General features: G+C 40.9%; 5 protein-coding genes, 1 long non-coding RNA gene and 1 other non-coding gene across 7 annotated transcripts; 2 read left to right on the top strand and 5 right to left on the bottom strand.

Annotated features, from left to right (window-relative positions):
• Positions 1–1062: 1062 nt before the first annotated feature.
• Positions 1063–4972, bottom strand: LOC110186533 (uncharacterized). Its single transcript, XM_020955734.2, has one exon. It carries the CDS (start codon positions 3724–3726, stop codon positions 2479–2481), a length of 1248 nt encoding a protein of 415 aa, XP_020811393.2. The 5' UTR covers positions 3727–4972; the 3' UTR covers positions 1063–2478.
• A 69-nt stretch (positions 4973–5041) lies between these two features.
• Positions 5042–9944, bottom strand: LOC110186420 (uncharacterized). The gene is given in 7 exon segments (XM_020955596.2): positions 5042–6120; positions 6286–6747; positions 6857–7219; positions 7315–7424; positions 7497–8067; positions 8322–8386; positions 8439–9944. Coding segments are annotated over 6 exon segments (1830 nt in total). The 5' UTR covers positions 8337–8386; positions 8439–9944; the 3' UTR covers positions 5042–5811.
• A 1453-nt stretch (positions 9945–11397) lies between these two features.
• Positions 11398–13332, bottom strand: LOC110186370 (uncharacterized). Its single transcript, XM_020955521.2, has 3 exons — positions 13061–13332; positions 12915–13003; positions 11398–12858 (listed from the first exon to the last, which is right to left on the bottom strand). The coding sequence occupies exons 1-3, from the start codon at positions 13330–13332 to the stop codon at positions 12008–12010; spliced, it is 1212 nt and encodes a 403-aa protein (XP_020811180.2). The 3' UTR covers positions 11398–12007.
• A 49-nt stretch (positions 13333–13381) lies between these two features.
• On the bottom strand, positions 13382–20063 carry Sap-r (prosaposin). The gene is made up of 8 exons (XM_020955520.2): positions 19665–20063; positions 19451–19529; positions 16631–16913; positions 15300–16571; positions 14662–15235; positions 14132–14601; positions 13923–14064; positions 13382–13858 (listed from the first exon to the last, which is right to left on the bottom strand). The coding sequence occupies exons 1-8, from the start codon at positions 19909–19911 to the stop codon at positions 13854–13856; spliced, it is 3072 nt and encodes a 1023-aa protein (XP_020811179.2). The 5' UTR covers positions 19912–20063; the 3' UTR covers positions 13382–13853.
• Positions 19674–23806, top strand: LOC110186869 (uncharacterized). Its single transcript, XR_015273393.1, has 3 exons — positions 19674–20133; positions 23432–23587; positions 23639–23806. It is a non-coding gene; the product is annotated as an uncharacterized LOC110186869 (long non-coding RNA).
• Positions 23807–24406: 600 nt separating this feature from the next.
• LOC110186287 (uncharacterized) lies at positions 24407–25215 on the top strand. Its single transcript, XM_086840611.1, has 4 exons — positions 24407–24466; positions 24520–24678; positions 24739–24906; positions 24962–25215. The coding sequence occupies exons 1-4, from the start codon at positions 24407–24409 to the stop codon at positions 25115–25117; spliced, it is 543 nt and encodes a 180-aa protein (XP_086696737.1). The 3' UTR covers positions 25118–25215.
• A 585-nt stretch (positions 25216–25800) lies between these two features.
• Positions 25801–25965, bottom strand: LOC147642577 (U1 spliceosomal RNA). The gene has a single exon (XR_015273483.1). It is a non-coding gene; the product is annotated as a U1 spliceosomal RNA (small nuclear RNA).
• Positions 25966–27425: the final 1460 nt, after the last annotated feature.

Here is a 27425-nt window from a genome sequence, read left to right as displayed (position 1 = left end):
TGTGTCTGGCTTTTCAGTTTTCTTTTTTCTCTATTTTGTAGCTTGTTTTCTTTTTTTGCTGTTCCCATGGCAGATGGAGATTGAGCTGGCAATTAAAGCGATGCTTTAATTAAATTCCCGACTAAATTGAAGCCTTGGAAGTGTATGATTGCTGGACAAGCGGACAATGGGTGGACAATGGCCCCCACTCCCACTTTCCACAGCCCCAAGGTCAAGCTCAAGTTCAACACGCGTGACAATTGCGGCAAAGTGGCCGTTGCAATTGTTGCAACTTTACTTAATTTCCCGCTTCCTTGAGAGCGAATCGAGTTGCACTTGCTCTTGGACTTCAACATCAACTACAACAACTTGAGTTTCCGCTGGGTTTTGACAATGCCACCGAACGGATTTCGCTTTTTTCGGCCAACTAACTTGCTGAAAGTTTTTGTGAAAGGAGTTGCGGCTGGGGCAGGGACCTGCAAATGGGGTTGGGAATTTTTTGGGCATGGCCAGGTGAGCTGCCCAGAGCAATGACTTGATTGCCCAGGTACTCCACCTGAGACCAGCTTCCAAATTGGCGGGAATTCAAATGATCCCATAAAACAAAGCGGCACGAAAGGGTGCCGTAAATAACATAGATTCGATTCGGTTTAATAAAGGGGCCATTGGCCGATTTGAATTCAGATTAAATCGGACACCAATTTAATAATATCTTCAAATTGAATACTATTGAGGATCTAATGATTTTTGGTTCAATGAATGCTTGCACCTGCAGCTATTTGAAGTAAGTGTCCATGGCTTTCTAAAAAAAGGAAAACATAAACAAAGGCAGTATTAATTTATTATTGAAAGGAAGGTTAAGTCTTAATAATCATGTGATATGATTTTATTACACCTTTTTTAAATATATACATAAGGTTGTTTTTCTCTTTTTTATTTATACTTATATCTTCATACTTGCTTACCTTGTTAGTACTCTGTTTCAATGTTCATCAACCCAATATAAAGATTAAAATTAAATAATACAAATAATAAGTAAATCAATGCATAAATACACATCCCTCCAATTTAAACTTAATTTGGTTATATGTAAAAATCAGTTTATTAGCATATCTCTATTATAATAATTATAGATTATTCTGCGTTGGCTTAAAATGCTAAATTAATACATGTTCGGGTTGCACAACAACAGCAAAGGCAGCCAGACGGCTCACAAATTAGTCAAGATCAAGGTTTGTTTATGTGCATATATATATAGGTAGTGCTTATATATATTCAACGAATGCCGACTCATTCGTTTTCATTCGTGGGTGAAGTCAAAGTTGGGCAGATGATCGTAAAAATAAAAGCCAACAAAGTTGGCTCTGGTTGCCTCCGTCGCCGCGCCTTCAGAGGTTGCTGTGTTTTTGTGCTTTTTTTTTAATGCTGCTGCAGTCGCAGCTGTTGCTTTCAATTAACTTTTGCAGGTTTTCTGGTGTCAACTTAACTGCACAGAGAAAAATATATAATAACACTAAAAGAAAATTATACTTAGGGAAGCCGAATTTTGTAATTGAACTATAGGATCGTATAGGAAATCCATCATAACTAAGCTTCAGATATTTGCATTCTTTGAATAATTATTTATCAATATTTTAATATGAAAATTTTTTCCGATAAATCAAAGTTTAAAAAACTCATAACTCAGTCAAAAAAGCATTAATTTTAATTCATAAAAGCGCTCCTATGCTCGTTTTTATTAGGCTTATTAGTCCGCATACTCAATTTAAATTTATTAAAAATAGCCATTTTTTGTAAAATTTTGAACATTTTAATGATGTAACCCCTTAGAAAACTTTGAAAAAAATTTCAAAATGTTGTTTCCTTTTTAAGATACCTAGTTCGAGTCGGGTTTTAATGCTGGTTAAGAATATATATGGTTTATAGGGTCGGAAATGACTCTTTCACATATTTACAAGCTTCTGACTAAAATTAAATTACCCTTGAAAGGGTAAAGGGTGAAAAATTATGTTTTGTAATGTAATTATGCTATGATTTTATATTATTAGGATGTATTTTGAAGAATTAAATCCTACTACTTTTCGGAATTAAAGAGTGTATTATTTATCAAGTGTTTTCCTGATTTAAAAGTATTTGTTTGTAATTTGTACATGGAATAACTGAATTTACAATAAGCTATAATATTATTTTAAGCATATTTGCTTGCAAGATTTTTGTTGCCTTGGACTTGGCTAAGGTCTTAATATCATTTCGATTGAGTTGAAATTCGATTCAAATAAACTTGATTAGACTAACTTTAAGTTAAATAAATGTAATATTTCGATTTTCAAGACTTTTTTTATAGAATTCTGAATACCAAGGCTTTTATTCAGCGAGGCTTGACCTATTTTCCTATACTTGTACAAAACTGTGCATTTTACTACTATTTTCTTGTCATATTTCTCCCTGTGCAGTTGCAGCTGATTAAAAACGCAATTCAAAGGCAGAATGGATGGAGACTCAATCTGGGAGACCCACGCTGATCCGCTGCCCGGCGGAACTGCGCTGCGCTGACTGTGCTGCCGGCGTACCGCCCACCATGAGAGCGTCGCCGCTGAAGCAGAGGCTGCTGCGCAGGTGCTTGCGGGGATCGGTAGTGGGAGGAGCGGCGGGAACCTCATCCAGCATGTGTGTTGCTGCCGCCGGGCTCTCTATTAATTTTGGCAAGATTTTCCTACCGCTGGCCTGGTGGTAGTTATTATTGTTATTTAATGGCTTGGCCCGACTAGTTTCCATAAATGAACGCGACTGCTGCTGCTGACGCTGATTTAGCTGCTGGAACTGTTGATCTGGCTGCTGATGGCGACTTCCGGTGGGCATATTTGGCTGCTGACGAGGGCGACTTTCGTAGTGGGGTTCCGGAATCAGATCTATCTGCGGATCCTCATAGTAGGCATACTCCGCTGCCTCCTCGTTGTAGGTCACATGCTTCTTGGGCAGACCAGGACTTCGTGTCAACTGCAATCGCCGCACACGATTGTCCAGAAATTCCATAGGGTCCTGATCCTGCATTGAAGATTGCTTCAGTATCTTCTTGGGCATGGGCAGTGGTCGTGGTCTGGGTCGCCACTCGGGACTATCGTTGAGGGGCTTCTTGGTCACCTTCGGTTCCAGTTCCACACTGAAACTGCGCACATTCCGTTTGACCTGCAGCTTGGGACTGTTCTTGGAATTGAGTTCCACCTCACGTTTGTCGTTCAAGTCCATCTGAGGTCTCCGTACATTATTCTGAGTGGCATTATCGGCCTCGTTCACATAGTCGTAGAACTGAATCTTGGAGCTGTAGGCCTCCTGGCGACGACTGGCAGTGGCATCCACCATTGATTTGTCCTCCGTTCGTTCCTCCTGCGGCTTCACTTCGGTGAGCTTTGGAGTCAACTCCCGACGCATACCCCTTCGAAGTCCAGGAGCGGGATTTGACTGCAGATTGTCGTAGAACTGAATGGAGGAGCTGGCAAACTCCTTGTGGAACATCCGTCGCGTATCCACTTCGGTGGGAGAGGTACCTTGCACCGAGGAGAGTCGCTCCAAGGGCCTCTCCACAGCCAACTGCTGGCTGTTCCTCCTCTTCACACGGTTCTCCACCGCCGAATCCGCTCGAGAGTCATCCGGCCAGAAGAAGTGCGACTCCTGACGATTGCACACCTTCACAGCCTGACGCTCCACCATTTTGGGCGGCAGACCCGTATAGAACTTGCCGTTCAGCATGATTTGGTGCTGGTCAACGCGACCGAACGACGACTGATCCGAAAACCGACTGACACACAAAGAATCCAGCGGAGGCCGAGAGCCAAACCGCCGGAGATGTTGGCGGCACCGTGAGCGCTGTCATTTGTCGTAGGCGTCGAGTTCGCCTTTGAGTTCGCAGTCGAGTTTGAGTTTGCTCAGGTGATCAGCGATCTGCGGGGCCCAGACTAATTTGCGATTCTTGCGAAAAAAATAACAACTTGAGAATGAGATGCTGTGAATTTTCCAACTAAGAGATACTCTAATGGGTAAACGAAAGTAGGTTGAAAGTTGGAAGAACTAAAGGTTTCCTAATTATTTATACAACTTTCGAAGAGATACTTTACCAAATTAGGATTTCAAGGAAAATTTACACTCATTCATGTTAATTTCCCACTAAATCCTTCTTTAAAATTATAAATAATTATTATTTATATATCACATTAGTTGCAAATATCTTCGAAAATTGTCTATACCCCTTTGCAAACTCTTCGAATGACTTTTATTATTAGCAAAACGAACGCAAACAGCATTCGAGGCAGAAATTTATTTGCTGCCAGTGCAACGTCGACGCCGGCAGCGACTGCGACTGCGCTGCGACAGAGACGAGTTTCCATCTAAGGTCAAATCGCGGAATTTTTCACTTTTGGAACGAAAAGCTGCTTTTCGTGAGCTCAGCGATTGACCAAATGTTTTGGTTTTTCTGCTTCGCTTTTGGCCAGTCTTATTTTTTGTTTGGCCCAAAAGCTAGAATGCCGCCAAAGTTGGCCAGTTGAGAATAATAAACGACAACAGATGCCAATTATGAGGAGCTTTAATGGCTTCAATTCGTAACTTGGCCAGAAGTGAGTGTAGTGGCACTTGAGTGATGCTCAGTATGGGCCACATTGCGTATACGTAATATTGCAAGATTTACACCAGAGAACATTAAAAAGCCACAAATATGCAGGAAAAAATAATATATACATCTTTTTAAATGCTTTTAATATATTTATAAATCATTTTATAACTCATAATAATAATGAATAAATCAACGAGTAAAGAAAATGAATAAATTAATTGGCAACTCACAATTTTATGACTATCAATATAATTTAATGCTTTTTGAATATTTTGTTGGTATTAACATAAAATAATAAAATACAAATAAATAAACTAGCAGCTTTTAACAAATATAATATAATAAGATATTTAACAACAAAAATAAACATTACACAATAAACTTTAAGAATAATACTTTCAACAGAAAATAAATTATCAATGAACACCACATATTCCGATCGAAAAAGTTACAAAATTTTTATTTAATTAAATTAAATTTATTTTCGCTTGATCTTTACATGGTTTGCCATTGGAATCGATTGGGGAGATGTGTTGGGAGCTTTGCTGATGGACACTACTACTGCTACTTGTTTGGTTTTCATTTTCATTTTAATTTTCATTATATTTTCAATATCGTTTTCTTTCGACTCTTCCTCCTCGGTCCGAGCTTAGTAGAAGACGTAATTGGAGTACGTAAATAGCTTAATGTACAAACAATGCCATAGAAACACATACAAATATACACGCGGTCTGAGTAGGGGGTTACTTGTTGCGGGGTCTGATCTGGAGCTGCATCGAAATGATATATCTATATATCTCAGTGTGGCTGTTGTGGCTGCCTTACGGTAGAGGGATAGTACACGGAACTACAATCTGCTGGGGATATGTTAGGTTGCTTAGACTAGATTTGATTCGACTGACACTGGGGCTGATCTATGCGTATAATCTGACATTTACAAATTCCTTTGCCGGGTAGTAGTGCTGGGGCGATGCTCACGAGTGAGTAAACTAGAAAAGTTATAAAATTCATTGAGGAAAATGAACATGTTAACATGTTCACTCTACTGAATTTACTATTCTTCACTTGTCTATTGGTTCACTCAGTCAGTGAGTACTCCCTAACCCACACTACTGGGTAGTGCGTTTAAACATATACTTGGATTCGCTCTTGGCTGCTTAAGACTCTATTTACAATTTGTATTTATAGTATAGCTGGGAGCAGTTAGCCGTTCTCCCTGACTTGGCTTACTGTTGCTGCTGCTGCTGCTGCGGCTGTTGTTGCTGCTGCTGCTGCTGCGGAGGCAGGAGTTGCATGGGCGACATCACTATAATGTTGGTGGCTCCACTGGCGGCCTGGCCGTAGTCCAGTGGCTTCTGCATCGCATCCACGTCAAGATCGGGGGCCCGGGTGATCACACAGTACTGGTTGCCATTATACGTAACGATGGGCATCCCTGCGTGTTGCATGTTGCCGGCATGCTCGCTCAGCTGGGCCTGCATGTAGGTGGCAGCCGTTGGGGAGTTGGCTATGATGTGCGACACCGGCACCGCCACCTGGATACGCGGGGAGAGGGGAGACACGAGGGAAGGGTGACAGAATACAGAATACGGAATACGGTAGAGCTACAAGGGTCATGGTGTTCAATGTTGCTGTTGACTGTTTGCTGTTGGTGTTGCTGTTCTGTTCTGTTGATGTACTGGTGGTTAATAGGTAGTTACTTCTTGGCCCGGCTGCTGTTGGTTGCTGTGGTTGTTGGTGTGGTTGCTACTACTATTGTTATTGTACATAGGCGCACTGGTCTGTTGCTGTTGCTGTTGCTGCTGTAGATTTTGCAGGTGCTTTCTGGCTGCCTTCTTCCCATGGGCCACGTGTTGCTGCTGCTGCTGTTGTTGTTGCTGTTGTTGCTGCTGCTGCTGCTGCTGCTGTTGCTGTTGCTGCTGTTGCTGCTGCTGCTGTTGCTGCTGCTGCTGTTGCTGATGGCTGGCATTGAGTATCATCTGGTTTTGTATGATTATCTTCTGCTTGCGTGCTTGGGCCTCCATTTGTATCTGGTTCTGGTTGGCGTCCATCTGGTAGCTACGATTACTGTTGCCGGTCTTAGCAATGACTCCTGCCGCCGCTGCCGCTGCCACTGCTGCTGGTTTTGTTGACTCTACGACTACCCGTTCCGGCTGTCAATACTAGATCATGAAATAAATCAAGAGAACAAGAATTAAATCCACTCCATGGCACTGCAAATATATCTGCCTGGTTCCGTGCTGCCAGGAGGCTCTACCGACATCTTCTCACCTCCAGATGACTCTTGGCATGGATGGACCACTCGTCCCGACTCGAGAACATCCGGCCACACAGCTCACAGGTCCAGGAGAGCTGCTGTTGATGGTGCGGTATGATAATCCCTGGAATCGCCGCCGGCGCCCCTTGAGCGGACTGCACAATGATGTTCTGGGCGGCCACCTGGACGGCCTGCTGCTGGAGCTGCAGCTCCAGGCTCTGCTTGTTGTCCTCCGGCGGAGGATCCGGTTGCTCCTTCTTCTTCACCATGTTGTTCAGTCGCTTTCCCAGCGGAGCGATGTTCGTGGGTGTCACGTGCTTGAATTTATTCATGTGGATCACCAGCTTGTCTCTGCGGGCAAACGCCTTATTGCACACCTGCAATATCGAATGGAATCGAAGGGATTTGGTTAGAGATTGGGACACAACCGAAGATGGCCAAGGGCCACCAGGGGCTCGAGGGCAGCTTATACTTCACAAATATAGGGCTTCTCGCCGGTGTGGATTCGCATGTGGATGGTCAGCTTGTCCTTGCGGGCGAGTCCTTTGCCGCACACCGTGCACTCGAAGGCCTTGTTTGTGGCTGGAAAATATAAAACATAAGATTACTTATATAATATATATATAGATATAATATAAAAAAAAAACTACTTACACTTCGAGGGATTGGTTTTGCGCACCCCCGAGGAGGCCTGCTGCACCTGTTGCAGCGCCTTCAGCCGGCTGGCGGGATGCATCGAGCCTCCCTCGACGTACGGCTCTGTGAAGGGAATGAGGTTCGGCTTGGGTATATTGTAGGTGAGCTGCTCGGCCGCCGACCAGGTGCCAAGGCTCTGTAGCACCCGGACGCCGCCCTCGAAGCCCATGCCGTCGTCGGGAACGGTGAAGGTGCTCTCACCGGCCGCCGCCGCTGCCGCTGCGCTCGAGGAACTGATCTGCGGCACCTTGATTGTGGCCGCGTAGTGCTGCTGCTGCTGTTGTTGCTGTTGCTGTTGCTGCTGCTGCTGCTGTTGCTGCTGCTGCTGCTGTTGCTGCTGCTGCATGTTGCCATTGTTTTGTTGGTTATTATTGTTATTGGCCGTGGTGGGGGAGCCCTGTTGCTGGGAGGACTGCTGCTGTTTGAACTGTATGGCCGCCTGGGCCATCTGCTGTTGCACGGCCATATGGGCCTCGAGATATGCGTTCTTCTGGGCCACCGTCATCTTGTCCATGTTAACGGCGCCGCTCTGGGAAAGAGAAATTGGGGGAAAGGGTGAAATCAGAGGGAATTAAATGGAATGAAACAGAGCTTAGTCAGTATTCAGGGGAAGTAGTACCCCCTAGAGACACAGAGTTTTAAATCTTATGGATTATAACACCTATGTATGGTTCAATGGTCTAAATTCTTTCTTTGATTTGATATTGGTTTTAAAATATATGTCTACTATATCATGGTATTCTCTTTCGAAAGAGAGTTCTGTTTTATTAATATCCTACTTACATAATATAGTTCCATAGTTGCACTTGAAATTCACTATAGTTGGGTTTTCATTGCACCGCACAGTTCTAAGCGAAAAAATCTTTATGATATAGTAGCACAATATATAAGATAACTCACAGTTCTAAATGGATATTAACGAACTTTCTACTTCATTTTTCAAGTATTTGCCGTTTCAAACTTAATTAAACTATTAAACAGTTTCCAAAGATCACAATTCATTATTTGTTTGTTTATTACATTTCCATTAATTTTTATCACTAGTTAGGATTTATATATTACCATGATCTTTCCATTAATTATCAACACTATTTAGGGTATTATATATTCGCAAGATCTTTATCAGTGCAAGGGTATTTAAGTCACCGTTTTCTCCTCTTCGCTGCCTGTGCCATTCCCATTGTGTTCCCGGAACCCAAGCAATGCCACCCCTAACAAACGACCGCTGGAACTGTAAACTGTGGGGGAGTGTATTGTGCCGTGTGTGTGTTGTGCGTGTGTTGTGCGAGTGTTGCGAAATTTCGTCGACGCCAGCGTCAACGCTGGCTGAGGCAGCGACATCCACCCCCCTGGCGGAAAAGCACTCGACTCTCGGACTCGACTCAGTGCGGCCTGCCCTTGCGCAAAAATTTGTGACTTGAGCTTTTGGCCGCTGTCGAAGTCGAAGCCGAAGCCATCCCCCTTTTTTCTGGGTGTAGGGTTGCCACCCCCCTTGTGGTTGTGTGTGTATGCCGGCCGCTTCTTCCTCTTCCGCTTCTTTGGGCTTCCACTTCCTCATGCCTACCTCCTACCGCCTCTCGCCTCTAGGCTTTTCTGGACTTGAGGTTTGGGGCTTTTCCGTGTCTGCCCGGATTTATTTTTAAGCGCGCTATATTTAACGCACAATTTGGGCTTTCCTACACTATTTTTGGTCAGCACTTTTGGGTGTACACTTTTCACACACGATTACTTTTCACTTTTTTAGCCACTTTTTTGCACTGGCTCTTTTTTGGCACTTCCTTCAACAACCACCACCCCCCCTTTGGCTTTTTTTTCCTTATATCGCTTGGCCATTGACATTTGCTTTCGGCCTTTTCACTGCCATTTGGTGGGCTTTAACCGTGTTTTTCCCGAGTCTTTTTCAACGTTTTTCTTGGCGCTGCCGCTTACCACACTTGAAAATCAATACGAAATGGCCGCTGACTGCTGACTCCGCTCCGCTTTTCCGATTTTCCGCTTTTCCTCGACGCGAATTCGGTGGAAATGCTGAGCCGCCAAGGATTCGCCGTCGTCTACTTCCCAGCGCCTATTGTTTGTGTATGTATTGCGAAACCGATTCAATTCTCTTTCAGTTCTGTTCAGTTTTGACTGCGACGTCGACCGCGACTGCGACTGCGACGCCTGCTGCGCAGTCGCTGGCGAAAGCTTTGGCGTCTATTATTTTGAGTAATTATTTGTTATTTTCAGAAGAACCCCTTATCCAGGACGCAGGACACGAGCGGTGGCCACGAAATCACCGGACAGATACCGACTGCCCTGCCTGGACGAAGTTAATAATAAAAAAACAACAAAAAATGCGGAAGAAAAGCCGCAGAAATTGGCACGGGGAAACGGGTGGAAAGCGGCCCGTAGAAAGCGTTGCATAGCGCACGGCGTCCGTAGAGCTTTTCCTCTGGCCATCATCGCTCCCACTACCGCCGTTCCTGGGGGTGGTTGCTGGGAGCAATGGAACGGTCTGGCATTGAAACACGCACCCGCAACAACAACTTTTCGCAATCTCAATTGCTGAGGTGGCGGCTCATAGAGTCACAGTGGGTTGGGGATCTATTAAATGTAGTGATAGATAAATAGATAGATGATATACATGTACATAGATAGATCGATAGATAGATAAATAGATGGATAGATAGGTAGAAAGATAGATAGATAAATAGATAGAAATAGATAGATGGATGGATATATAATTAGATAGATAGATAGATTGATAGATTGATAGATTGATAGATTGTAGATTGATAGATTGATAGATTGATAGATGTAGATTGATAGATTGATAGATTGATAGATTGATAGATTGATAGATTGATAGATTGATAGATTGATAGATTGATAGATTGATAGATTGATAGATTGATAGATTGATAGATTGATAGATTGATAGATTGATAGATTGATAGATTGATAGATTGATAGATTGATAGATTGATAGATTGATAGATTGATAGATTGATAGATTGATAGATTGATAGATTGATAGATTGATAGATTGATAGATTGATAGATTGATAGATTGATAGATTGATAGATTGATAGATTGATAGATTGATAGATTGATAGATTGATAGATTGATGATAGATATATTGATAGACAGATGGTTAGATGGGCAGATAGATAGATAGATATGTAGATAGATAGAAATATAGATAGATAGATAGATAGATAGATAGATAGATAGATAGATAGATAGATAGATAGATAGATAGAAAGATAGATAGATAGATAGATTGATTGATGGATTGATGGATAAGTGGATAGGTAGATAGATATATAGAAAAGATAGATAGATTTATAGATAGTTAAAAGATAGATAGCTAAAAAGAAATTGTTTTGAATTATAAGCAATAATAAGGCATTATAAAAAAGGCTTAAAATATTTTATAGTGTGATAAGCGATATAAAATAAAAAATCAGATGTTAAACTATGTAGTTATTAATATAGTAAGAAGTAGGTATTTAAGTAGTGTTTAAATACTGAAAGCTTGTACGCATTCTTAAGTTCCTTGTTTTAATTTCTTTAATAACTATAATTTTATAACACTACAAATATTTAAAAGACTATATTTATTCATTTTCCCTATTCATGCCACTGTGCATAGCAAAGGTGTTTGTTAGCTTAGCCTAGTTCGGGACAATCACCTGCGTCAGGTGGGCGTACCCCATGTCCTGTAAGTCGGAACTACGTTTACTGAACTTCCGCTCTTTTTTACTAGCAGATATAAAGCCTATCCGGCTAATAAGCATACGGAACGTATACTTAATTTTTTTTTTTTTTTAAATTCAAAAATCAGCTAAGAGCACAAAACTATAAGAAATTCATTATTTTGTATAGGATTATCAGCATATTTTTGTAACATTTCAATAATATTTATTAATTTCTCTTATTTATATTATCCTTAAGTCTTAAAATATTCCTAAAACTCCCTAATCAAACAGCTTATACGAATTAAATTTGCAAATCCGTAGGAGTTCCATAATATACCCATAATTGGGTTAAATGCAACCACTTTGCATAGCTTAAAAGTGTGCCAAATGCAAGGTTTACTTTGGCCCACAAATTATATTTGGGGTTCCATTGTTTGTTCTATTTTTCTGCTTTTTTTATTGGACACTTGGAAGGGAGAGAAAAAAACTTGGCCTATGCTTTTGCAATAGGGCCAAAAGCTGTTGCTGCCGTGGCTGTTCGTCCTGTTGATGTCGCTGCACTTTCCGGGTGGAAACAAAAAAAATAAAAACTGCAGGGCAGTGCTGAACCTCCTCCTTCCTAATTCTGAGAGTGCGCATTCGAAGGTGTTGCTGTGGGTGGGGCGATGCAGTGGTTCGTGTTGCCGCTGGGATGCTGCAAAAATTGCGCGAATTCTGGGGCCATTTTTTCTATGCTTCAATAAACAAACAAACGCTGTGTGGCAACAGGTGCAAAGGTCAAATAAGCTTATTCGGCAGGAGCTTCTTCGGCAGCATGAGCCGCTTCGGCGGCCGGAGCCTCTTCGGCAGCAGGAGCCTCCTCTGCCGGCGGAGCCGCTTCTTGTGGAGCTGGCTCCGGTTCAGGAGCTGGAGGAGGAGATGGAACAGCTTCTGCAGCAGGTGCCGGTGGAGCTGCTTCTTCAGCAGGTGCTGGTGGTGGAGCAGGAGCCTCTTCACTAGAGCCTTCATCTTGTTTTGGCGGCGGTGGAGGTTCGTTGGCACTCTGGTCCGACTCCACATCCGAGGCACTAGGCCCGCCCTCTCCTTCACCCTCGAGGTCAAGGTGTCCCTCCCTGGACTCCTCTTCTTCGGGCTGAATCTCCTCGTACACAACAACCTCCCTCCAGAGGATCTCCTCGTCCACACAGATCTCTTCAGCGTCATGCGGCTCCACGCGCTTATTGAGATCAAGTTCCGAGATACCGGGCTCCGTCCTCTCAAATCCTCCGCAGGTGACACACGATGAGCTGGACAGCAGCATGGATGAATGTGGTGAAGTGGATGACAGAGGAGAGCTGGTGCTCTCGGTTTTCTTTGCGCGGGGTGGCACACCCGCTGCACTTGGCTTGGGGGCATAGGTCATGGTCGTTTGTTGCGACTTTTCCTGGATGCCCGTTTCCGGTCGCACTTGACACTGATTGGTTATCTGTGGCACCGTTGGATTGCTGCGCACCAAATAGTCGGACACGCGAACCTTCCAGTTATCCTGGCTGCAATCTTCGTTCTGGAGAATGTCGTAGATCTCCTCGAGTAGGGGTTTTAGCATCGGGCGAGTGCAGAAGTTTTTCCGATCGAACATTTCATGTGGCTCATGGATGTCTATTATAAAATTAAAATTAATTTTTCAGTAACAACCAAATATACTTTCCACTTACAATTTGGAAATATAAAGTTAATCTCGCGAGCCACGCAATTGCTATTTTTGGTAACATGAATATTTCGTTCCAGATCCGAGCACGAACCGCTACATATTTAATCTTTACTTACAAGAAGTCGAATGACAAACTCAGAATGAACTCACAAGTAACAAATCATGATATTCAGCAAATCCTGCACGGCATTCTCTTTGGTGACAATGAAGGCCTCCGAGATCCCTTTGGAGAGCAGAATCACCTCCAGCATGAAACCCTTCTCATCGGCATAGTCTGCATAAAACTCAGCAGCTAATTCCGGTGAAAAGGAAAGCTTGCGATTGCCTTGCAGCTGGAATCCCTCGGACAGCAGCTTAAGGAGCACTGGCCGCCGCTTGTGCATGTAATCCGGCTTGATGATGAGCAGTGTATTCTCAAACATTTTGGGTAAGAAGTATATAAACTTCAGGGAATATTCAATGAACTGCTGCTTTGTTTATGTTTCGATTTTCTTTATGATTTATATAAGATCAATGTTCGTATTTTACACAGTTTTCTTTGATATACTTAAACTACACACACTGCTTAACTGACTGACATACAAAGTTAGTGGTTTTTGATTTCTCTAATTTGTATATGGGTAGTACGATTTAGGGTTACTGCTTAGGGTTAGTTTTAGTTTCAGTTAAGTTTCACTTTTTTCAGCCCGGTTCGATCGAGTGCATTTATAAAATCAGTTTCATCACAAATTCTCCTAACAAATTTAGAGCCAAAACAGGGTACGGAAACAAAGGTAAGTAATGGTCGTTCATTTACAGTAAATCGTTAAAGAATGTATAAACAGATATATGTAAAGGTATATGCGATATATAAAGCGTGGGCCGCATTCTCCTCCTCCTTCTAATCCCTCTACTCCTCTTCTTTTGCACGCATCACAACAAATCACTCAATTGAATTACGATCTTAGGCTGTAAAATATATTAGAATTAAGATTTAAAGAGAGGCTTAGAGGCTTAAAGGGCTTTATTTTACCTGTAAGTCTAGCATATGCAAGCGAGGACTTCTCGCTGTCAAAGCATTTACCAATCTCAGCACACACATGCGCTTGATCTACATAGGATCGCTTGGCCAGATTCTTGATGCTGTTTCCATAAATGGAGATCATCTCAGAGCACTGTAAAACAGGATAAAGATTTCATTTATTTAAAGATATCTTAAATTAATGCTTGGTTTCAACTTACAATCTTGTAGTACTTGGCTGGCAAGTTCTCGCAGGCCGTCGATGTCATCTGCAACGCTGTGGCTTCCTTGTTCTCCTCATTTTCGCGCAGGAATGGCAATAGGACCTGGGTGACGCCGTGACAGACGCCGCATTCCACTACTTCGTCGGTGACTGCCAGGCTGAAGCAGAGCTGCAGCTTCTGGCAGACCTCCTTGGGCGGCACCTTGCTCACAAGGTCGATTACCGCGGAGGCGTAACCTTGAACAAAGCTGTCACACTGTTTGCGGATAGTGGCTGGCAGGTGGCTGCACACCGCCTCAAGTGCTTTCTTGATATCATCCTGCTCGGTCTTGTTCTTCAGATCGGCCTCCAGCTTGGTCATGATGAACTCGCACAGAACACAGGTTGGCGGCTCCGTGATCTTTGCCAGCTGGTCGTCTTTGCGAGGTAGTGCAACCACATCGTATTTCAAAGCCTCGTCCATTTCCACTGTCATATGAGAGCATGTTTAAATTCGAGTAAGGAGGAATGAACAGCTTGGATACTTACAGTCATCCTTGTCGCTGAACAGGCACAGTCCCAGCTCGGTGCAGATCAGCTTGGGATCCATCTCCTTGAGTAGCAAATCGGCAATGGTGTCGCCGTATTTCTCAACAATCTTGTGGCACTTGGCGGACACTGGCTTCCTCAACTTATCGCAGTCCTGATCAAGGATCTTCTTGATGCTCTCCCGTGTGGGATGCTTGCCCATCTTCTTCTCGACGGTCTTTACCAGCTCCTCACAGATTAGGCAATTAGGTGCGGCGCTGAAGCCTTCGTCAAAGGCGAGCTTTGGGGGCAGTTCGTCCGTAGTCTCGATCTCGTTAAAGTGGTCACCCTCCTCTTCGCTGCTAGAGGTGTCTTCGCCATCAACGTCATCCTCCAAACTAATGCCCATGTCGGCGAGCGTGTCCTTGGACTTGGGGCAGAGCTTTAGTTGAACGCAGATTTCCTGGGGCTTGAAGTCGGTTATCAGCATATCAATCAGCTCATTGGAATAAGTATTGACAAAGTCCATGCACTCGTCCTTCAGCTTGTTGTCAAAGTGGGCGCACAATCCATTCAGAACCTTCTTAATGTTCTCCTACAGGGTGGAACAATTTTAAACTAAGTACAAAGTAAATTGTCAAAAGAGATGCCAAACCCACCTTGGACTTGTTGTCACGGATCTTGGCCTGGGCCTGCTCCACGGCGAAGAGACACAACGGGCAGGTGGGCACATCCTGCTCATCGTTGACGGGCTTTGGCGACGGGTGGAACACCTCGACATCCTCGCTCTTGGGCAGATTACGCGGGCACATCTGCATAATGGGGCACACGCTGCGCGGGTTCAGTCCCTGGACGAGCAGGGCAATCACTGCATCGCCGTACATCTCCACAAAGTTGCGGCACTGACCGGCCACACCCTGAGGCAGCTTGCTGCAAATGTTTTCCACGGTTTGCTTGATCTGGTCATCGGTGGATGGGGTGGCCAACGTCTCCTGAATGAAGTGCAGCAGGTACTCGCAGATGGTGCATAGCTCGCCACCATTAACTAGCGCTCCGGTGTTTTGTGCACCCATAAGGTGGTCGATGGGCAGCTGCATGTCCTGGATCTGCTGCTGGGTGAACTTTGGCTCATTGGAACCCAGCTGCTTACGCTCGTGTTTCTCCAGCTTCTCAATGGTGATCTTCACCTGGGCGGGCTCAATGGCGGGCAGCAGGGGCATAATGGGAACATCCTTCTTTGCGGAAGCGGAGTTTCTCTGGCAAATACCAATCATGACACAGGCTCCGTTGGCGTCCAGCTTGTTGGTCAGCGTCTGGTAGATCACGTCGTAGTACTGGTCCACGATGCTGATGCACTCGTCCTTGAAGCCGCGCGACTGCTTGCAGAATCCTTCCAGAACCTGCTTGAACTCCGTCTCCGTGGTGTTGGCCACCAGGACATCGCGGAGGTGCTTAACTAGCTGTTCGCACAGTTCACAGGGAATATCATCACCGGCATCCAGAGCAACCAAAGCCTCTTGGGGCTGCTTGTCCTCCTCGTGCTGATGGTACTTGGAGGCACACACTCCCGACACATGGCAGACGGCATCGGTGTTCAAGTGCTTGCTGAGATGATCGTAAATATCGTTGAAATAGGTCAGCACGATGTTGGCACAGGCATCCGAGAAACTGGAGAGGGAGCCACACACATGGAGGAACTGCTCCACCATATCATCACGATTGTAGGACGCGAATTTGGAGTGCATCATGCGAGAGAGCAGATTGCAGTTGCCGCAAGACAGTTGATTCGGTTTCAGAGACACCTCAGTCTCTTCGGAGCTTTCGGCAACATCGTCCTCCTTCAGAGTACCATCGAGAGCCGCCTGGTATGCATTCTTCATCAATTCATCTATGCGGGCACTGTTGCAAAGTCCGGCCACAGAACAAACTTGCTAAAGGTTTGATAAAATGAGTTTTGGATAAAAATAGAAAGCATGATAGAGGTACTCACATCTGGGTTCATTTGGGAAGCCAAGGCCTCGACCAACTCTGGCAGGAAATCATCGGCCATCTTGATGCACTCCTTCTGCACCACCTTAATGGGGAGCAGCTTGCAGGAACCTTCAAAGACCTCCTTGAGCTCTTCCTCGGTCTCGTTGCTCTTCAGCTGGTCGCGGGCCTGCGTGACCATATCCTTGCATATCTGACAAATCGAGTCCGTATCTTCGGGCACCTCGCGAGTCTCCCACACGGTTTGGATACAATGGCGGGTAGCACGGCATTCCTTGGAATTGCTGGAAAAGAGAACGGAATATAAGGAATTAGTATTGAGTATATGAGTTCAGAAAATATTCATATGATATGCCAGAGAGTAGGGACACGAGCTGACAATGCAGAAACCCGGAGACTATGGATCAAATGACCCGCATTCATAATCGACTAACCAAGTCGAAACGGACCCAGTCAGCAGAGATTAGAGTCCACTAAGAGGCCGGAGAAACCACTGAGTACAGCGTGGTTGAATGCACCCGCAGCTCACATGATTATGCTGGATAAGGGTGCGCTGATTTGGGTAAATACATAATAATCATGAATCATTATATGAGTGAATTTATATACTCTTGACGGTTAATTTAGTTTTAGTCAGAAGCTTGTAACATTGTGAAGGAGTCATTTCCGACTCTATGAATCATATATATTCTTGATCAACATCAACAGCCGCTTCGTTCTAGCTGTCTCAGAAGAAGAAACATAATGTTCAAAATTTTTTAAATTTTATAAGGGGTTACATCGTTAAAATTGTCAAAAATTTACAAAAATTAAATTTTTTTGTTTTAATTTAATTTTGAGTATGCAGATTTGTTGACCTAACTTAAAAACATTGGAAAGGTTTCCAAATTAAAATTAGTGATTTTTTTGGCTTAGTTATGACTTTGTTAAAACTTTGATTTGTTATCAACTAATTAAAAAGTCGATAAATATGGATTCAAAGAATGCGAATATTTGACGCTTAGCTTTGACTTATGAATTTTTAAGGAACCTCCCTAATATATTTATTTTTTATTATTTATTCAATATTCAATCAATTTATATCAATTTGCTCCCCTATAAACGTTGCTTTTGCCGGCAAGGTGCTAATTTTTACAAACATCAGCGAATGAATGCCTGTCTGTTGGAAGCACTCTCAGTGAATTTCAAACAAAAGCGTCTAGAAAGCAAAGAAAACAGCAATGATAAGCACGGAAACAAACACATACATGTGTACATATGAATATCTGGACATATCCACATATAAATATCTGTATATATTATAAAGATGTCTGCGCACTCACTGATATTATTTTTAAAAATTTCACAGCAATGGCGACGTTTTCAAATTTTAAGGCTTGCAATTTTTTGCCGTTAATTGACAAACAAAGAAACAGTTAAGAGGCATTGGGAACGAAGCGGATTTTCCTTGGCGTTTAAAAATAAATCAATCAATAAACAAAGGAATTATGACCACCGATAAGAGCAGTGCGCCCGCTTAACAAAAGTTTTCAGTTGCCTATGGGTTTTATTTTGCAAATAAGTAATCGAACTGAAGATGAAATTAATCTCGGTTGGAAAATTCAACAAAGGAACATATTTTTCTTAATTATTATAGGATTTTTAAGCTGGTTCTTATTCACACAATCACATTTTTAAACAAGTATAAAGGGTATAAAAATGCACACTTTAAAATCCATTGAAATAAACAAATTTTAATTTAACATAATCCACTTTTGTGTATGGTTACAATATCAAGAAAAGTAAAGTCTGACTTTAAATGGTCCCCCTTTATGTGGGATTAGTCAGAATCTGATGATAGGGAATTTTTTGTGATGATAAATGCCTCGATTATGCGCGTCATTTGCGGTAAAAGAGAGGAAAAGCGAAAGGGAGGCCTGCCTCGGATTGCAGCGAGTGTAAAAAGATCTGGACTTTGGGATTACTCATCCAAATAAAACTCATGCTGTTCAAGCTTCCCCTTAAAACGCGATTAACTTTACTTGTCAGCTGTCGGCACATTTGGTCGGCATTCTGATAATTTAATTTTAACCGAAACTAAAAGCAACGGGGTTGCACCGAATAGGGAACGAGCTAAGAACAAGGGGGAATGCAAAAAAACATGCACAGGGAGAAAAAATTAATTACAAATTCTTTATCCGATATATGATTAAAACTATATTTCCAAACAAGTTTAAAACCTTCGAACTAAATGTAAGCAAAGCTGGTATATAATAGGATGCTATCTACTCAAGCTATGTACATAAATAGTATATAATATTAATAGTTGTGCAAATAAAGTGCAGACAAATATTTAGTATAGACAACTGTTCAGTATACTTTTCTCAAGCTTAAATTAGAATTTCTACTGTTTGAGATATGTAAATATGTAATAATATAATTGTAGTAGTTACAATCCAAGTTTGAAAATCATAAAACTGAAACGTATTGATATATGAACCTTGTTATCAGTTTAAAAATGGGAACAGAAGTAAATTTTTTCGCCCTGTGTAGCGGCAAAAAGAGGGCGCAATTGGAGCGTCACCTAGTCCTAAGTTTGCAATAACAGGGGTTATCGCTTGATAGAGCTTTAAAGACTACATACAGCCCGATTCGAGATAGTCTTATCGGCAGGGAAACACAACAACAACAGCGCAAAACAGTGAACAAGAGAAGGAAAATAAAAGAGACAAATGTGGGGTTAAAGGGGTTAACAGTTAATGTTTTCCGATCCCTCTTCCCCTCTATCTTCTAGAAATTTTCCTCGGACGTCCAATGACCAAGCGATTTTCTGGAGACTCACCTGAGATTGTCGCACCAATACGAGGGTCCCCAGGTGCATTTGCTGGATCCCACAAGGGGCGTGGCAGCGGCGAAGCAGCCTGCGGAGAATACGAAAACAAAGCGCAGAGATGAATACGGACGAATGACGAATGAAGAGTGACGAATGGGGTGCACAGTGCAAATACGCAATAAGCTGTGACTAAATAGTTTCCCCATTCCCTTTCGGCACTTACCGAAGGCACAGAAAAGTGCCAAAACGGCCAGGAGGCCAGCGCGTTGCATCTTCTCGGCTTTAACTTTTATCAATGCGGAAAGTAGACGGAGTTGCTTTCTAGTTTTAATCACGAGTTTATATCTGGACAGAGTTATGAATGCAAGTGCAAATATTGCAACGAATATAGTCGAGTTGTTGAGTAAATTTTTATTTGCAGTGTGACTGTGCTTGAATATTTGTTTTTGGCTGCTTTTGCCTATGCACATGGTACTACTAAATTGGTATTCTCACAGTGGTACACTACGTCTCAAAGTACTTAGTTTTTGCATATTTGCGAAAATATTACGCTTTTGTTTACTTGAGTCAGATACGTTTTGCGAATTTAATTAATTAATTTCACTACATAATTTTATTGTGTGTTTGAACCAGTGTTGCCACTTGATGCGGAAATAAAAATTGAAATTGGCGTTGCCATATTGCCAAAAAAGGTAAGAAACGCGCCAACTTGAGGTTTTAAATAAAAACCTGAATGCCTATGTTTGTCTTCTATTTGTATATTTATTTTATAACAATAATATTAGTAATAAACCCTTGTACCCTTTCATTATACCCTTGCAGGGTATTATAATTTTGATTTGAAATTGTTATTATTAAAAAGTTTACATAAACCTGGGCGACCTATAAGAATTAAAGGTTCAACATGTTTTGTTTAGTGATTATTGAATAAGGTTCATGATTTTAGGATTTTTTCTTTCTTAGCTCCCTGGAGGTTATATATTATGTGGCTAAAATTCAACAATATATATATTTAGTTGTTAATGAATAAAATATTCGTAAGTTCGTTGAAAAACTAATTGCTATAAAAACAAAGTAGAGCTCATACACCCATACCCATAACCATTTAACAAATCACTCAATCACCGGCCAAACGAAACCTTCATGAAATGCCTCCGCAAATGCCTCAAAACGTATTTATAATCGATTGCAATCCGCAGATTTAATTACATATTCGCAGCGGCAAAACTATGACAATAACCATCAGCGACGTTCTTGAACTTTAGCGCGGTTATTAAAACGCCCCTAAAAGCTCGCCGGCCCCATCGCTTAACCCCCTTTGTCCGGCCACCTCTGATTGAGTCGCTCAGAAGCTGAACAAAATTCTATTGTAATAGCGGGTTAATTGATGTGAGCCTGCCCAGATGTAATGTTTGGGAAATGCATCATCCCTCGCGGTAATAATTGCCGGCAAACACATTTCTCAGGCAATGCGATGTCTATCGGTTTGTAATTCCAGTGCGTATCAAGCCCAGTGTGAGAAACATCTTAAAGATACATTCGAAAAGAATGCCAGATACATTCTCGAGGGGGCCTGACAATGAGCCAGTGGACGTGGCTGCGATTGAAAGTCGAGGCCATCTGGTGGCCGCAACACGGTGGCTGATAGTCTGCTGTTTGCCAAACGAAATGCCATATGCAAGGCCCGATCCGTCCAATATGGCTATGGATATATCTGTGTCAAAACCAACGATTCGGCTGGCCAGGGGCTTCTGAGCTTAGAAGGAAACCTGAAACTGGTCGCGTTGACCCTGGATTTTAGCTAACTGCCTGGCCTGCATTTCGGCTCTTTGACAGAGATTAACCCGCTGCAGGTCGATAAAGATGTGTTACAGTAACTAAAGATTTAAAAATATTAAAACTGGATAATTAAAGAGACAATGAAAAAGTTTGCTCTGTATTTAGAATACTATATTTTATAAGACCTTTATTTCCTTTTAATAATAACTTTTTACTTAAATATCTAATTATACCATTGTCACCTTATAACTGTCTTTATAATATAGTATTATTATTCAATACCTTTTTGATTTATATTTATTTTTTTGTTAATTTGTAACTTAACATTTTGAATACACTGGATTTTAGAGGGTTAACTGCGGCTAGACAATGCACTTGACCATTGGCAGATATTTAGCCAATTATGTAGACCCCCAAGAACAACCAAGTTCAACAGTGAAGGGTAAACGCCAACTCACTTAAATTTAATGGACAAGAATAACTAAATTACATACTTTAGCCTTAGTATATATTTATCTCCTTAACATATGGTAATTTCTTAATGGAGCTATATTTTCTCTTCTATTGGGTGAATACATGAATATTAATATATTTTAAAGTTTACACATGTTTAAAAATCCAACTTAAGAACCTTCAAGACCGATTGTGAAAGGGAAACTTTCGGTAGTTCAGTAGTTCACACGGTCACAGGTGAGATCGAGAGGCAAAGGGCCAAGCAAAGACTGTTGCGTGACCCGCGGAGAGATTGTAATGAGAGTTAGCAAACTCGACGAGTAATTGCCGCGATTGCGGCGACAGGCCGAAAGTGCGTCACATCTGGCCGCGTCTAATGGCTAATTGTTTTACGGCCACTCCAGTTGTCCGGCTGACCTCTTGTGCAATTTCCCTTCCCATGAAATCGACTGCAATTCCATTTACTCACCTGGCCAGTACAGCTAAATCTGAGGTAGAAACATCGAAGCTCGCTATGCGGAAATGAACTTGACCTTATCGAGGGACCCAGAGACCGCTAGCTCTCTGGCCCAAGCCCAAAGCCAAGTCAAAGCCAAAGCCAAATGCGAGCTAATCAATTCGGCGGCAACAACGATCGCCGTGGAAAATACAAGTTGCTGGCCATAATTTGTGAGTCAAATGCTGACTCTGCTGGCTAATGGCAATAAACGAACGGAACAACGCCAGCAGCTAGCAACAATAACAAAAGCCAGGCGAAACAGTTGAAGCTATAGTTAAAATCTACAACGCTTTTATTGCGGACTTTTGGCGAAGGCTTCGGCTTCTCGACTTCTTCTTCCGCACGTATTCCATCGCATTTAATTATCCCAGCATCCAGATCAAGTTCAAGTGTGCATAGAAGTAACTCAGCTAAGAAGCATCGATCTGAAGCCCAGAGACATCGAAGATGCTAGCTTTGACCCATTGAACTGCTTTGTGGGGAAGCCGAGCAGCAGTGGTTCATCGAAGATCAAACAAGTTTGCCACACTTATTTCTGTACGACATCCATTGGAGCCAAGAACTCGGAAAGTTAAATGCTGGAAGCTCGTTAACATTCGCGTAATATTGAATATTTAGTTTACATATTTAAAAACGATAGCAGAAAGTAACTCCGAATTATCCTATATTACTTTCTAAATATTGCACAACCCCATTAAAACCCATTAAACGTCAATTGTTCAAATAGTTAATTACAGAAAATATTTGAAATAATAATGATATACATATATGGATCATTAGACCCTAATCTATTATTTTCGAAATATATAAATTTGGACTTCGTATGCATATATAACATTTTGAAGTCAATCGCTTCATGTGTATCTTGTTAAAATGGTTTCACCCAGAGTTCGTTTATTTCAACTCCTAAGTTTTCTGTATTTACTCAACGTGGTATGGAATTATATCCTCTAAAAATGTGTCAATTGAAATTAATATTGCAGTGGGAGTGGAATTTACAAGAGTAAGGAGAAAGTCCTTGGATCGGAGTTATAAATACCATTCTCTTAAAGTGAATCTATAAAAAAAGTTCGCTGACAACATAAATACATATATTTTGTCTAATATATTAAAAGGATATTAATATATTCTGTCTAGTAGAAGTAAAATATACATACGTTCAATAATTTAATTAAAAATGTTTTCCCAATTATGTTGTTTCGGTCAGCTTGTTATTATCCCATATTAAATGTTTATTGGCTTAATTAATATTCTTACAGAGTGTATCCAAGGTGGAGTTAACCAACATCAAATGCACTTCGCTGGACAAGGACTTCGCCGACTTTGAGTATTGTTTCTTGAAATCCGTGAATAGAAGCTACAAATACTTTTCTATAAAGACGAAGCTTTTCAAGATACCCATCACAAAAGTTAAAGTGTGTACTAGCTTTACAAAAAGTTTTTTTTTATTAATCCTATCTCTCCAGGTTAATTTCGAAATGTTACAGCGATTTAATGGCTATAAACCCTGGCTGTACAACGTTACTGTAGACGCCTGCCGATTTTTGAAGAACCCTAAGTCGAACCCCTTCCTAGAATTCATTTATGGCTTTTTTATCAATTATTCTAATATGAATCATACCTGCCCTTTTGATGTACGTAGATAGGTACATAGAGCTCATTTCAAATATATCTAGAAATAATATTTCGTACCGTATTTTTGCAGCACGATTTAATAGTCGAGAAAGTCCCTACCAGTTTAATGGATTACCGTTTAACACAAGTTTTGCCAGTACCTACCGGCGGTTACCTTGTCAAATCGAACTGGATGGCTTATGGTATTAATCGGGCAAAGATGAATTTATATTTTACACTCTCTTAAAAATTAAACTGATTTTACTAGCGTACCTACTAAGGTTTCAATAAATGTTTCTGCATTGGTCTCTAAATAAAAAATGAGTACGGACTTTAAAACAAAAATTGGTAAAAGATGTATTTTACTTTTTTTATTTTAGATGGTATAGAAAATATACTCAAATATATACCAAAAGGCCCCATCGATCGAATTTTGAAATAACACTCATTGGACCGCAGTTCGACATTCATTACGGCACTTATTTCCTCCCCTTAATGCATTGTCTAATTAAGTCATTAAGTTAGACTAAAAAATAATAATTGCTTGAATTATTTATGTAGTCTACCAGATGAAAAAATATAAAATCAAATTGACATCAAATGTTGTAAGTCTCTCAAAAATGTTTCGCCGAAGCAGTCGTTTCATTCAGCTGATTGTTTGCCTGAACTTGATAAACAATGTAAAAATTGTGTCCTTTGTCCAGTGCACCAAGTTGATTTAATAATCTTTCAGATTGTATCTAAGGTGGAGTTTACCAACATACCAGTGTACCATACCCTGGACACGGATTTTGCAAATTTTGAGTATTGCTTTTTGAAATCTGTGAATCGCCATTATAAGTACCTATCCCTAAAGGTTAAACTTAGTGAAGGGAATATTAACAAAGTTAAAGTGTGTATTTTGTGAATATTACCAAATGTATAGTTTTAATCAAGAAGTCGTCGTTTTCAGGTTAATATTGAGTTGCAGAAACGATATAGTGTCTATAGGAACTTTCTCTACAATGTCACTGTGGACGCCTGTCGATTTCTGAAAAATCCACAATCGAACCCAGTCGGAATTTACTTGTATGGATTCTTCAGGGATTATTCCAATATGAACCACACTTGCCCCTTTAATGTAAGTGGATATGATTACAAATTGGAGTTATTAATTATCTTCCATATATATCCAGCACGATCTTATAGTTGATAAACTGCCCGTCAATTTTACCAACCGACATATAACAGAAGTATTGCCCTTCCCCACAGGTGATTACCTTTTTCGATCGAACTGGATAGCTTATGATATTAACCGAGCTCGAGTCGATGTATATTTTACACTTTCTTAATTATGTTCTTCTCTTTTTCGTATTTCTTTAAACATTAATGAAGAATTATATTGTCTCTCTGTGTATTAATTTCTAAAATAAATCGATGTCAAACGTAAGTACTTTTTGGTTGATCAGTCATGAGATTATTGAGAATAACTCCATTTAATACAAAAATATAATGAATCGAATATAATTAGTTTATAATATTAATGCTGGAATTTCGAGACTAAGCTATTTGTAATTGGTTTAATTAAGTCAAAGTCATAAAGTATAAAACTCTATTGACAACGGTAACTTCTATTTACTCTCATGGCCACTTAATAACAAATAATAACAACAAATAGTATTAGAATTTAGTAATACTTGTTTTCAAAAAGTAAAAATTAATTCATTTTTATCTGTTAAAAACCATTTTTAAATTTGTTTAAATGAAATTAAATATTCAATCGTAAATCATTATTAAAATGAATATTTATCAAACTTGTCCTTTAACTAACTAGATGGCTCACTATAATAATCGTGAAAATGTGTTGTTTCTTTAGACTCTTGTAAATATAGATATAATTTATTTAACGCGTTTTGCTAAATTCAGACTCCACAAATTATTATTGATTTCAATACCTAAATTTCGAATAACTTGATCACATGTTAGCAGAACTAAGAGCTACGTTTGTTTTTATATTATGAGATGCATTATTAATGTCGGGACGGCGCGAACGCCATTCCCGGCTACCAAAAATTACACGCACGAGTTATTCACATTAGGAATAATCGCAGAGGTCAACTCAGCCGAGGTGCAATGGCCGAGCCTCACTCCGGAGGAACCGCCTTCGTGATCACGGTTAACCTCTACGCCAGGTAAGTATGCTTTTCGCTGCTCGGACCGAGGGTCTCCATGAGCCTGATGCCAGAACTAGTTGGGAATTATAAGAGTGAAAGCAGGAGAAATTTTCTCACTCTCACATAAAACAACAAACACCCCTTGCTGTAATGTGATTGTATGTGTGTCGTTTAAGGGTGACTTTTCTTTTTACTTGCCTTGAGACAGAAATACAAATAATAGAAATATTATATTATAATTCGAGTTAAAATTATAGTATATTTTAAATATATTTAATTGAGGGATATTTTAAATATTATATTTATTTTCCTCTTTATATATATAATAGTCATATATACATATATATATAATATTTATTTAATATTTAGATATATATTTTTGTGTACTGAGTTCATCTATAATTATAATGTGAGTACTTAAAAATTATAATTGCATTAATTAGTGCATAAATCGATTTTTATTTCGTATAAATTTAAAGAGTACAAACATTTATATATATAAATCATTTCTGTAGCAATGATTGTTTTCCAAAATTGTACCTTTTGTGAAGTGTATTCAAAGTAAAATGATAATATTTTCCCAAACCACAACCTCTTTGCTTGCTCCGTTAAAAACTTGGCTGAGCAGGAAGATGAATGAAGACCGGCCTCATAATGCCCTTGATCTTGAAAACTCTAAAGATAGAGGATGGCCCTCCACATACAGTCATTCAAGAAACTCGACGCTTATTAGCACCGACATGCGAGATGCTCACCGATCGGATTTGGACTTGGATATGCTGCAAATCAGTCATTGATCAGCTGCACGTAGGCACATTAACATACGAAAAACAAACAAAATATTTCAATAAAATGCCAAACGGAAAACCAAAACAAGACAAAGAGCCCCCCTACCTACCTACCTACATATATGTTACCTGGCCAAGGGGGAAGCCCCTGAGCAACTATGAATTTCTTGAGTTTTAAAGTACGATATTCTTCAAGTTCTGCTCTAATCTGTTGTGGAATTGCAGACAGACAGAAATAAGCAGAATTGGATGATAAAATGGTCAAATGAAAACAGAAGTGGTTGCCAGCAGTGACTCGGCATTTTGGCAATCCGCTTTTCCCCCGCGAAGCTGTTAATTCTTCTTTAATTAAAGAACGAGTCGCTGGCGACGGTTTCTTCCACTTCCTAGACTTTATTTTCAGACTTTGAGTGTCGTAATCGCTCGTTTCCCTAACCAGAAATACATATGTATGTAGGTGCCTGTAATGAGCCATGGATTAGGTATCGAATATTTTTATAAAAAGAGTTACCATCTATATGGTCCCTGACCTTTTGACCAAACTCTTTCTCTAGGTTGTTATTGTGATATTTGAAGATGGAGTCTGGAGTCCGGTTTTATAATTTATGTCATTCCCATTCTTTCTCTGGGATTATGTCACAAAACTCTGGAGTGCCGGGAAGGTGATATTAAAATCTGTCTCTAGTTATGCATTGGTT

This window comes from Drosophila serrata, unplaced genomic scaffold (genome assembly GCF_035046125.1).
Source record: "Drosophila serrata isolate PLE 108 unplaced genomic scaffold, ASM3504612v1 contig_382, whole genome shotgun sequence".
NCBI classification, from domain to species: domain Eukaryota; kingdom Metazoa; phylum Arthropoda; class Insecta; order Diptera; family Drosophilidae; genus Drosophila; species Drosophila serrata.
The sequence above is the reverse complement of the archived record's forward strand: the minus strand, read 5'-3'. Positions and strand labels throughout refer to the sequence as shown.

What these genes read in the sequence shown, in the direction of transcription:
- Sap-r (XM_020955520.2), bottom strand. Translation starts at nt 19,911, where the DNA reads ATGTGCATAGGCAAAAGCAGCCAAAAACAAATATTCAAGCACAGTCAC. An exon ending in GGCACTTTTCTGTGCCTTCG is followed by an intron (nt 19,530 to 19,664) that starts GTAAGTGCCGAA and finishes TATTCTCCGCAG; the next exon opens with GCTGCTTCGCCGCTGCCACG. An exon ending in CTTCCCAAATGAACCCAGAT is followed by an intron (nt 16,572 to 16,630) that starts GTGAGTACCTCT and finishes TCAAACCTTTAG; the next exon opens with CAAGTTTGTTCTGTGGCCGG.
- LOC110186287 (XM_086840611.1), top strand. Translation starts at nt 24,407, where the DNA reads ATGTTTCGCCGAAGCAGTCGTTTCATTCAGCTGATTGTTTGCCTGAAC. An exon ending in GCCTGAACTTGATAAACAAT is followed by an intron (nt 24,467 to 24,519) that starts GTAAAAATTGTG and finishes ATAATCTTTCAG; the next exon opens with ATTGTATCTAAGGTGGAGTT. An exon ending in GGAATATTAACAAAGTTAAA is followed by an intron (nt 24,679 to 24,738) that starts GTGTGTATTTTG and finishes CGTCGTTTTCAG; the next exon opens with GTTAATATTGAGTTGCAGAA.
- LOC110186533 (XM_020955734.2), bottom strand. Translation starts at nt 3,726, where the DNA reads ATGCTGAACGGCAAGTTCTATACGGGTCTGCCGCCCAAAATGGTGGAG.
- LOC110186370 (XM_020955521.2), bottom strand. Translation starts at nt 13,332, where the DNA reads ATGTTTGAGAATACACTGCTCATCATCAAGCCGGATTACATGCACAAG. An exon ending in AATATCATGATTTGTTACTT is followed by an intron (nt 13,004 to 13,060) that starts GTGAGTTCATTC and finishes TTAAATATGTAG; the next exon opens with CGGTTCGTGCTCGGATCTGG. An exon ending in TAACTTTATATTTCCAAATT is followed by an intron (nt 12,859 to 12,914) that starts GTAAGTGGAAAG and finishes ATTTTATAATAG; the next exon opens with ACATCCATGAGCCACATGAA.